The sequence below is a fragment of the Myxine glutinosa genome, chromosome 3, assembly GCF_964187855.1.
Source record: "Myxine glutinosa chromosome 3, kmMyxGlut1.1, whole genome shotgun sequence".
NCBI lineage: Eukaryota > Metazoa > Chordata > Myxini > Myxiniformes > Myxinidae > Myxine > Myxine glutinosa.
This window is the reverse complement of record NC_136263.1, coordinates 156,518,799-156,531,481: the sequence shown is the minus strand read 5'-3', so window position 1 is coordinate 156,531,481 and position 12,683 is coordinate 156,518,799. Positions and strand designations below refer to the sequence as shown.

At 36.0% G+C, this 12,683-nt stretch overlaps 1 protein-coding gene across 1 annotated transcript in view; it reads right to left on the bottom strand.

The window, feature by feature from the left end:
* The window catches only part of LOC137423107 (uncharacterized), a 138,922-nt gene that overhangs the window by 118,169 nt on the left and 8,070 nt on the right, over positions 1-12,683 (bottom strand). The window contains exon 2 of the mRNA XM_068109921.2: positions 3,934-4,096. Coding sequence (XP_067966022.2) covers positions 3,934-3,976 — 43 coding nt within the window. The 5' untranslated portion in view covers positions 3,977-4,096. The remainder of the gene's footprint in view (positions 1-3,933; positions 4,097-12,683) is intronic.

Here is a 12,683-nt window from a genome sequence, read left to right as displayed (position 1 = left end):
GTTCCCAAGAACTGGCGATCTCAGCCTCATCTTGGTGGTGCATCCTCACTTCTGAACTCAAGCTCTACCCATACATCATATCTGTAAGGCATCAACTAATTTTGAATGCCATGGCAAGATGGGTACCAATGTGTCATTAGTTCAGTGACCAAATGGAAAGGTAGTCAAATTGGATCAACTCCGTGTGGTTCAGTGATGAAGCACACTTCCATTTGAATGGGGCTATCAACAAAATCAACAACATCTTCTGGGAGTGCTGAGTTTCCTGAGGAGGTGTCTGAGATGTCTTTCAAGGGCCTCAAGTCCACTTGCTTCTGTGCATTGAATGCCAGGTGGGGTATGCTGGGCTGTATTGGTTTGAGGACTCCAATGGTAAAATGGTGACAGTCAAAGGCGAGCAGTACCGTGAGGTCTTACGCAGATTCCACGCTGATCTCGCTGAACTAGTCTCCAGACCAACTCAGACTTACATGATTCATGCAGGACGGAAATCATGTCATCAGCCTGAGCACAACGCATGAGTGGGTGCCCCACAGCTCGATTGGATTAATTAATCCATTGGATTTTTTTATTTTGTGGTGCTGCCAAAGGTCAAGTTATAACCAGTTAATCTTTACATCGTTATACATACTTGTACTAAGTTTGAAATAGATCACTTCAGCCGTTCTCAAGTTATAGACCTATTAGGACTTTGACCTTTGACCTTTGACCTCTTGGCCCCAAAATATAATCAGTTAATCTTTACATCATTATACATAAGTGTACCAAATTTGGTCAGAATCCCATCACTGGTTCACAAGGTATCACGGTAACAGGATTTTTACCTAACATGACCTCTGACCTTTGGCCTTAGACCTCGTGACCCCAAAATCTAATCCGTTCATCTTTACCTCATTATACATACCTGCACCAAGTTTGACCAAGATCCCTTCAGCCGTTCTCAAGTTATCGCGGTAACGAAAACTGATCACGGACGGACAGCTGGACGGACATAATGAAACATAATGAAAACATAACGCCTCCGGCAACTTCGTCAATGGAGGCATAAAAAGGTGCAAAAATGGATCCCCCTAACTACAGACAAATTATGTTACTTCCAATCATCAGCAAGGTCATGGAATCCATCATCACAGTTGACATAAAAATCATTCCTTTTCTCAAACAGCCCTATCTGAGATCATCAATTTGGATTCACAACAGGTCACTCTACCTTGGACACACTGCTTCTACTTTCCCAACAATGAATGGAGGCCCTCAATATCAGGCATGATATCAGAGCCGTATCTCTGGACATATCTCAAGCTTTCGATACAGTCTGGTATCCCTCCTTGCTCTCCAAACTGACTATCCATGGAATCCAAGGCCAACTACACTCTTGGATGACTGACTTCCACTACTCTCATATACCAACTTGCGGCTCTCAACAGAACCCTTTCTCCTCCTCTCCGTCAAGGCTGGGATACCCCAAGGCAGTGTTCTTGGCCCCATCTTATTCCTAATGATCTCCCTGACTTTCTGGAACATCCTCTTTATCTCTTTCATGATGACTCTACTCTCTGCTGTGACATCCATCATCCTTCTGACAGACGGGCAACACCCTCTTCCCTCTCCTCGCTCTTGGGCAAGCCCCAGTTATAGGCTGGTCAACAACACCTTACCTTTCTCATGTTCCATCCCAGTTATAGGCTGGTCAACAACACCTTACCTTTCTCATGTTCCATGTTGATCTAAGCATATATGTATGTATATATATATATATAATCACCTGGATTTTATGAAGTTACCGAGAAAGGTGCACATACATTAAAAACCACCGTTTAGAGGCCATTTTTCCCCGCAAAGCGGGGGTTGGCCTTTTTCGGGCACCATGGTTGTTGTTGTTTTTTGGTCCCCTTTTTGAAGCAATGTTTTACGGCCGGATGCCCTTCCTGCCGCCAACCCTGTTTGTCGCCTTTTTACGACACACAGGGAATTACCAGTGAACCGGTACTCAATTAGCCGACCTCGGAAGGATGACAGGCTGAGTCAACCCCCCTGGCGTTAATTCAGCGATCGACCGGGATTCGAACCCAGGATCCTTGGTTATCCCAAGCACGGCACCCTAACCGCTAAGCCAACACTAGGCTGTGCACCAAGGTGCACATACATTGATGCAGTATATATGATTGTACAATATTGTATCCTGTTCAGTGGCAGTACGATTTTGATCCTTGTGTGGTATCATTGTATTCCCAATATTTATATATTTTGGTGCGGATGGAGGAAGGGTAAGGCCATGGATGTGGGAGTTTCAATATAAGGAAATTTACATGGAACAAGCAATCCATGGAAAGCATCTTTCTGTTCATTAATATAATTGAGATTCAACTGTACAATACAATCGAGCCAGTACCCAATAAATGTCTCAACACTACCATAAAGATAACATAAAAATGCTCCATTTTATTGCTCTCAAACAATATATGTAAAGGTTTTCACGTTAATTTGGTAAAGCATACTATTATTATGAATGAATGTATTCTTATATTTATTTATTGTGTTTTCAAAAGGATATCTCATAGGGGAACTTGTATATAAAATTGCATACAGAAGAAAGACATTAGGTGACATCAGTTTTGTTTTACACAATTTGCAAGGGCATTCGTGCACAATGGACAAACACATACACCATTGACAATTTGAACCTGGGATCCTGGTATCATGAGCCATGGATTTGGAAAGGATTTGAATCTGCGTTTCTGGCATCATGACCCAGACCAACCAGTTTGTTCAGATTGAGGCAAACAACAACCAGAGCACAAGTTCTGCCAGCAACCGCCTTCTGGTGAAACTGCCAAAATCAAGACTCTCTGCTCACCTTCACTCTTTCATTCCTCTTTTCTCCCGCCTCTGGAACAAACTCCCTCACTCTCTTCAATCCCTCTCCTCCCTCCAGGTCTTTAAAACAGCTGTTCACCACCATCTCTTATCTTCCGCCATCCAAAATCTTGATCTTTTCTACCCCCGTTAATACACCCCAAATTCACCTTCTTCAAATTCTCTATTTTCCTTCTTGAAATCCTCTGTCGTGTCCATCTTATTTATCCCGTGTACCCCACCTCAGCCCTCTCCCTTCCACAGATCTCCCGATGTCCCTGTTCTCTACCGTTGTGCTTCCCCCTCTCTCCCCCTCTTGTCTCCCGCTCCCGTTATTATATGTTCCATGTATTAGCTCTTATATGAGCTTCGACCAAGTACACCAAAAAATTGAAACCCACTTTACATCCTTCGATGCTAAAATGTACTATTAAACAGAAAATGCAAGTGCAGGTCATAACATTATTAATTTATATGACAGTCCTCCAATAAATCTCGAAATTGTGACAAAATGTTTACACATCAACTGAATAAGTTTGGAGAATAATATGCTGTATAGAAAGTGAAGCAGGAATTACAAGTTGCAGGAAGTTATAAGCATCTCTTTTTTTAATACACGTGTACATCATAAATGTCAAAAATACATAAATGTACAATATGATTAGGTATCCAAATGAAAGAAGCATATTAACAAAGCCTTGGAAGAACACTACCAAAGAATGATGCTCTTTCTACTGGTTTTTCACATCTCTGAGGGTAAAATAATTGTGACAAGTTTGTACTTGTGTATAACATGCCAGACAAGAACATTAAGCGACATAAGTTTACATTTACATGTATTACATGAACAAAAGTAGACACCTAACACAGTGTATTGGATGTAACCATGGGATCCCAGCATCATCATGATTTGTAGCTATAATCGGAACACCGGACAGGTCAATCAAACGAGGTTTTACTACAAACTGTTGAGAAACATGAAAATCCTGTGTCATGAAGTGAAGAAAGAAAGTGAAAATAGTATTCTCCTGCCATAACTCCACTGTACCGTACCTAGTAACATATGAGTAAACTTACCTTCTGTTTCACTCGCCTCGCCAGTTGAAGAGGATTGTCCCATGTTGATGCAGGACAAGTCAGGAGTACCAATTAATTTTCAAAAAGATTCAATCTTTCAAGTCCAAAAACCTCGGCACGGAGGAGTTGAAAGAACGACGTGCCAGCTGCAGTCTACCTTGTTCTGCGAAGAGGGTGGGGATCTCAGCACACTGCAAGCCCAAACGTGTCACATTGCAAATTGTGTCCAAAACTTTTGACGTCACAATCCTGTTCGACCAGTAATACAAGGTGTGCACCCCACCTTTCCCTTTACTTCTTATGATTCCCCTTTTCTCCAGACCTGCCCTCTTATACCATACCTCTTTATCCACATAACTTTACTACATTTCCTTCTCCTTCAATTATTGCTTTGTATGTTTAACATTTGCCCACACCCATTTTATGTCTTGCTACAATTTAATTTAAGTCAAATACCTTCTATTATTGATTTTGAACTTACCAATTTTTTAAGCATAGCTTAAAGAATTTCTAAGCATTTACAACAAAATTAATACCTAGCTGTGTTTCTACAATTTTGCGCGATTAACAGAATTATGAAAATAAGCACACTTCTAATGATTGTACTTGTGGGTGATTACTTCCTCAGTGCCAAAACAACATAGAGGTAAGAATGAGATTTGACCAATCATGGTGTTTTCACATTTATTTTTCGCGTCTTGCACAAAACAATCCTAAAAACGGAGCTAACTCTCATGTTAAAAAAAGATTTTATTTTCTCTTGTTATTTTCAATTGAAACATTGTTGATATAATTTCTTACCCTGATTAATAAAAAGGTTATTTTTCACAATTATTTCCTTTTTTGGAATGATGTATTACAACAATTTTGGATTCCACGTCAATGACACATTTATTAATTCCCTACATAATAATCACTCCAAAATAAAATAATCATAATAATCACTCCAGAATAAAAGGATCATAATAATCACTCCAGAATAAAATAATCATAATAATCACTCCAGAATAAAATAATAATAATCATCCAGAATAACATAATCATAATAATCACTCCAAAATAAAATAATCATAATAATCACTCCAGAATAAAAGGATCATAATAATCACTCCAGAATAAAATAATCATAATAATCACTCCAGAATAAAATAATCATAATAATCACTCCAGAATAAAATAATAATAATCATCCAGAATAACATAATCATAATAATCACTCCAGAATAAAATAATCATAATAATCAATCCAAAATAAAATAATCATAATAATCACTCCAAAATAAAATAATCATAATAATCACTCCAAAATAAAATAATCATAATAATCACTCCAGAATAAAATAATCATAATATTCACTCCAAAATAAAATAATCATAATAATCACTCCAGAATAAAATAATCATAATATTCACTCCAAAATAGAATAATCCTAATAATCACTCCAAAATAAAATAATCATAATAATCACTCCAAAATAAAATAATCATAATAATCACTCCAAAATAAAATAATCATAATAATCACTCCAGAATAAAATAATCATAATATTCACTCCAAAATAAAATAATCATAATATTCACTCCAAAATAAAATAATCATAATAATCACTCCAAAATAAAATAATCATAATAATCACTCCAGAATAAAAGAATGTATAATAATATAATAATGTATAATTATATAATAATATAATATAATGTATAATAATAATGTATAATAATATAATGTATAATGCATAATAATAAAATAATGTATAATAAAATAATATAATTAATAATCATAATAATCACTCCAAAATACAATAATCATAATAATCACTCCAAAATAAAATAATCATAATAATCACTCCAAAATAAAATAATCATAATAATCACTCCAGAAAAAAATAATCATAATAATCACTCCAGAATAGAATAATCATAATAATCACTCCAAAATAAAATTATCATAATAATCACTCCAGAATAAAATAATCATAATAATCACTCCAGAATAAAATTATCATAATAATCACTCCAAAATAAAGTAATCATAATAATCACTCCAAAATAACATAATCATAATAATCACTCCAGAATAAAATAATCATAATAATCACTCCAGAATAAAATAATCATAATAATCACCCCAAAATAAAATAATCATAATAATCACTCCAGAATAAAATAATCATAATTGATGTGAAAGTATGGATAATATCTCCGTGCAACGCCGCTCCTCCCATGCTACGATTAAGGATGCAGTTCGTTCTTCATCCGCTCGCAGCTTATAAAAGCACTGGTTGAAGGGGGAAGGGTTTTACACTGCAATTGTCTTGGCCTCAAGTTGGTAAGAATGATTGTTAGTATGCCTGATACCTGACACTGGCTTAAAGTGGTTTTGAATGCTTGCTTATAAGTGTATTGTTGTTGCTTATTAGTGGATTTCTCTTTTAATAGATGTTGCTGAATTCAAGTTGATTAAAGCTCATTATCGGAGTTTTGGTGTGGACTTCAGTTGATTTTCACTACAATAATAATCACTCCAAAATAGAATAATACTAATAATCACTCCAAAATAAAATAATCATAATAATCACTCCAAAATAAAATAATCATAATAATCACTCCAAAATAAAATAATCATAATAATCACTCCAAAATAAAATAATCATAATAATCACTCCAGAATAAAATTATCATAATAATCACTCCAAAATAAAATAATCATAATAATCACTCCAGAATAAAATTATCAAAATAATCACTCCAGAATAAAATAATCATAATAATCACTCCAAAATCAACATAATCATAATAATCACTCCAAAATAAAATAATCATAATAATCACTCCAAAATAAAATAATCATAATAATCACTCCAAAATAAAATAATCATAATAATCACTCCAAAATAAAATAATCATAATAATCACTCCAAAATCAACATAATCATAATAATCACTCCAAAATAAAATAATCATAATAATCACTCCAAAATAAAATAATCATAATAATCACTCCAAAATAAAATAATCATAATAATCACTCCAGAATAAAATTATCAAAATAATCACTCCAAAATAAAATAATCATAATAATCACTCCAAAATAACATAATCATAATAATCACTCCAGAATAAAATAATCATAATAATCACTCCAAAATAAAATAATCATAATAATCACTCCAAAATAAAATAATCATAATAATCACTCCAGAATAAAATAATCATAATAATCACTCCAGAATAAAATAATCATAATAATCACCCCAAAATAAAATAATCATAATAATCACTCCAGAATAAAATAATCATAATTGATGTGAAAGTATGGATAATATCTCCGTGCAACGCCGCTCCTCCCATGCTACGATTAAGGATGCAGTTCGTTCTTCATCCGCTCGCAGCTTATAAAAGCACTGGTTGAAGGGGGGAGGGTTTTACACTGCAATTGTCTTGGCCTCAAGTTGGTAAGAATGATTGGTTAGTATGCCTGATACCTGACACTGGCTTAAAGTGGTTTTGAATGCTTGCTTATTATTGTATTGTTGTTGCTTATTAGTGGATTTCTCTTTTAATAGATGTTGCTGAATTCAAGTTGATTAAAGCTCATTATCTGAGTTTTGGTGTGGACTTCAGTTGATTTTCACGACAATAATAATCACTCCAAAATAGAATAATACTAATAATCACTCCAAAATCAACATAATCATAATAATCACTCCAAAATAAAATAATCATAATAATCACTCCAAAATCAAAATAATCATAATAATCACTCCAAAATCAACATAATCATAATAATCACTCCAAAATAAAATAATCATAATAATCACTCCAAAATCAAAATAATCATAATAATCACTCCAAAATAAAATAATCATAATAATCACTCCAAAATCAACATAATCATAATAATCACTCCAAAATCAACATAATCATAATAATCACTCCAAAATAAAATAATCATAATAATCACTCCAAAATCAAAATAATCATAATAATCACTCCAAAATCAACATAATCATAATAATCACTCCAAAATAAAATAATCATAATAATCACTCCAAAATCAAAATAATCATAATAATCACTCCAAAATCAACATAATCATAATAATCACTCCAAAATAAAATAATCATAATAATCACTCCAAAATCAAAATAATCATAATAATCACTCCAAAATAAAATAATAATAATAATAATTACTCCAGAATAAAATAATCATAATAATCACTCCAAAATAAAATAATACTAATAATCACTCCAGAATAGAATAATCATAATAATGACTCCAAAATAAAATAATCATAATAATCACCCCAAAATAAAATAATCATAATAATCACTCCAAAATAAAATAATCATAATTATTTTAGACTTCCAAGACTGTCATAACAATTATTCCCAAGACTGTCAGACATAAACTCTCAAGATGCTCAGCAGAGGCGTTTCACTCACACATGCCATAAGCCACATGGTACAGTAGGTTAATAAATTTAATAAGCAGGTCTGTGCACCATAATGCTGCATGCGTTCGGTTCAATGATTATTTAATTACACCTGTGGCTCAAAACCACAGCAACAGGAAAAAAAAAACCACAATTAAAAAATAATAATTTAGCTTTATAAGTTCGGTACAGTATCAACGGTGCAAAAGAAACCGGTATCGGAACCGACAGCATGATTATAAAACTAGACACAGATGGACACAGTGCCTACCCTTAAACTGAGCTCTTTTTCACACAGACTGGTACAGGGGACATAACACAAATGCAAGAGACAGATTGGGAGGTGAGGTTGTGGAGGAAATCTCTTGCGGTGCCTGCGAGGCACAGTGTGGCACACCGATTTGCTTGCAGGAGGGTTGCCCCACAATTTGTAGTGCAGCGGGAACCAAACTGTGACTGATAAGCCTCAACTGGTATTTCAACTGTGCTGGAAGCGCAACTCAGACCTGCTGCTCAACACTTTGGCACTTGACATTTTATAGTCAAAGCCCTGAAGTAATCAGCTGTGGGGACTGCCTCTTGTTGGACGTCGCACAGGCATTGCACCATAGGTCGCATACCAAACACCTTATGCTTACATGAATTATGCAATAACTACCTGGATTCGTTCGTTAACCTCTCAGTAGTTTTCATAGCGATGTTATTGAATTCTGACCTGTCTCCCAATGCCAATATCTGTTAGTGGCTGGTGATGCCAGTCCCTGATGGATTTTCTCCCTCCACTGCTCATTTTTATGCCTCCGCCGACGAAGTCGCCGGAAGCATTATGTTTTCAGGTTCTCCGTCCGTCCGTCCATGATAGGTTTTCGTTTCCGCGATAACTTGAGAACGGTTAAAGTGATCTTAGTCAAACTTGGCACAGGTATGTATAATGAGGTAAAGATGAACTGACGAGATTTTGGGGTCACAAGGGCAAAGGTCAGATGTAATGTTAGGTGAAAATACTGTTACCGCGATAACCTGTGAACCAGTGATAGGATTCTGACCAAATGTGGTACACTTATGTGGAATGATGTAAAGATGAACTGATTAGATTTTGGGGTCAAGAGGTCAAAGGTCAAAGTCTGTTATAGGTCTATAACTTGAGAACGACTGAAGTGATCTAATTTAAACTTAGTACAGGTGTGTATAATGTTGCAAAGATGAAGTGACTCGATTTTGGGGCTATAGGTCAAAGGTCAAAGTCAGTAATAGGTTTATAACTTGAGAATGGCCAAAAGGATCTAAATCAAACTTTCTACAGGTATGTATAATGATGTAAAGATTAACTGAATAGATTTTGGTGGTCCCGAAGTCAAAGGCCAAATGTCAGAGGTCATGTCAGGTAAAAATGTGAGAACTTGTGAACAGCTGAAGGGATTTAAATTAACACTTTGTACAGGTATGTATAATGATGTAAACATGAACTGATTAAATTTTGGGGTCAATAGGTCAAAGGTCAGAGGTCATGTCAGGTAAAAATGTGCTAACTTTGGCGCAGCTGAATGGATTTAAATCAAACTTGATACAAGTATTATAATGATGTAATGATGTGGGTAGAGGCATATCAGTCGAAGAATGCCGTTCTAGTTCTCCTTCAGATGGCTCTACAGAAGACGTCGCATGTGAGAAAGTCGAATATTTTAAGTCACTGTTTTCTTCCAAAGTGAAACTCACCAGCTCATCCCTCCCCACCATCTCCTTATGCTCTCTCACCCACTGCCATTTCGATACTGTTATATTTCGACCTGACAAGGTCAATAAGGTTCTGGAGAAACTTGACATCTCAGATACAGGCCCCGGATGCATTGTCTTTGTTTTCAAAACATGCTACACCAAAACGGCATCTCCTCTGTCTGTTCTTTTTATCCAATTATTCACTTTGAAACACCTTTATATCTTCTTACAAGGGGGTAAACATCACCCTTGCACATAATAAAAGTGCAGAGAAAAATACAATGAAACACAGAGCAGCCTGCCTAATACCTACAAAAGGTAAAACTAGAGAGTTCATAGAATACGATAACCCACGCAGTATTATTATATTGTATGCAGCCCGGAGCTGGTAGTTGCATCATTGCTGGGAGTGTGGCTGTGCCGCTGATGCAGTGCACTTTTGTGGTCTTCATGAATGACCTACGTCTTTTAAAATTATGTTCACTTTTTATCGACGAATCAATATTAAATGAAACAGTAATAATTGGTGGGTCACCAGTAATTCACAGAAGTGTCACTATGAGATATACAAATCAACTTCTAATAAGTGCAATATCAACTAAGACTTTTTCAGGGGAAGTACGAGTACTTTGCATCTCACGACATCGAAATACATCGAAGTGGGTGTTGATATTTATTAGGCAGAAAGAAAAGACACTGAATGGACAATCCTTTAATAAGTGAACTTTAATACTTCAATAAGTGCAGAACTTTAATTAAATTGAATTAAATTTAATTTAATTTAATTTAAATTAAATTAAAACTTTAATAAGTGCAGAACTTTCAAGATAAATTAAAATTGTTTGTGTAAAAAATATTTCACTTCGTATTAAAAGCACACAAGCAGGACTTTGTGCACTCATGGTCTTCTATTTTTGTGCGGAACAGTATTTGAAACCTTTGTGACAACTTTCATACGACCTTGCTGTTTCAGCAATTGTGACCTGTTTTATTGAATGCCAACGGCTTGTGACCCAAATACTGGAAGAGCAATTTGCATCCTCGTGTCACTGTGTAACCCGATGTTTGTCACATTCTACGAGCGATTGCATTGCAAAGGAATCCGTGTTTGAACCCGAGGGTTTGCGGTTTGCTCATGTGCCCAAATAATATGCGGTGTTCAAAATGTTCTCGGAACGAAGCTCCTCTGTATCTCTCGCAGAGAAACCTTTCTGAAAGCCCCATCGCATTTCAAAGATTGTACACTGCAAGTTATTCATGAGAATAATTATTAACAAACGGTAATTTATTAACAAAAACATTTGTTAAGCCTCTCCTCAGTGAAAGACACATGAAAGCCCGCTTGGAGTTTGAAAAAAAGCACGTAAAGGACTCTCAGACTGTGAGAAACAAGACTCTGTGGTCTGATGAAACCAAGATTGAACTGTTTGGCTTCCGTCTGGCCACTCTGCCATAAAGCCCAGATCGGTGGAGTGTTGCAGTGATGGTTGTCCTTCTGGAAGTGTCTCCCATCTCCACACAGGATCTCTGGAGCTCAGCCAGTGACCATCGGGTTCTTGGTCACCTCTCTTACCAAGGCCCTTCTCCCCCGATTGCTCAGTTTGTCCGGGCGGCCAGCTCTAGGAAGAGTCCTGGTTGTTCCAAACTTCTTCCATTTAAGAATTATGGAGGCCACTGTGCTCTTGGGAACCTTCAATGCAACAGAGATTTTTTGTAGGCTTCCCCAGATCTGTGCCTCGACACAATCCTGTCTCTGAGCTCTGCAGGCAGTTCCTTCGACCTCATGGCTTGGTTTTTGCTCTGATATGCATTGTCAGCTGTGAGACCTTATATAGACAGGTGTGTGCCTTTCCAATTCATGTCCAATCAATTGAATTTACCACAGGTGGACTCCAATCAATGTGTAGAAACATCTCACGGTTAATAAAGAGAAATGGGAGGCACTTGAGCTAAATTTCAAGTGTCATAGCAAAGGGTCTGAATACTTATGTAAATGTGATATTTCAGTTTGTTCTTTTTAATAAATTTGCAAAACTTTCTAAAATCCTGTTTTCTCTTTGGCATTATGCGGTATTCAGTGTTGATTGATGAAGGAAAAAATGAATTTAAACGATTTCAGCATAAGGGTGCAACATAACAAAATGTGACAAAAGGGAAGGGGTCTGAATACTTTCTAAATGCACTGTACCTGTGAAGCAAGTGATCATAAAGGATTAACGGACAGAATTAAACAATCCTGCAAAATAAAATACAAATAACTCGTACCGATATTCCAGATTTTCGGAGATATTAAACATAAACATCGTATCTTCTTGTGATGGCATGCAATCCAAAATACTTTTTTTTTTTTTTTTTTTGTATACAAGGTCGAGGCTCGTGAAAGAGCGAACATTAATCACACAGAAAGACAAACCGACACATAAAAACATATAACATCGGGAGCGGTAGACAAGATTGGGAGAGAGGGGGAAGGACACAAACACAACATTTGAGAGCAAGGACATCGAGAGACATGGAGACATCGAGAGATCTGTGGGAGGGAGAGGGCTTGTGGGGGGGTGAGGCATGGGAAGGGGGGGTGGGGGGGGGTGGGAGA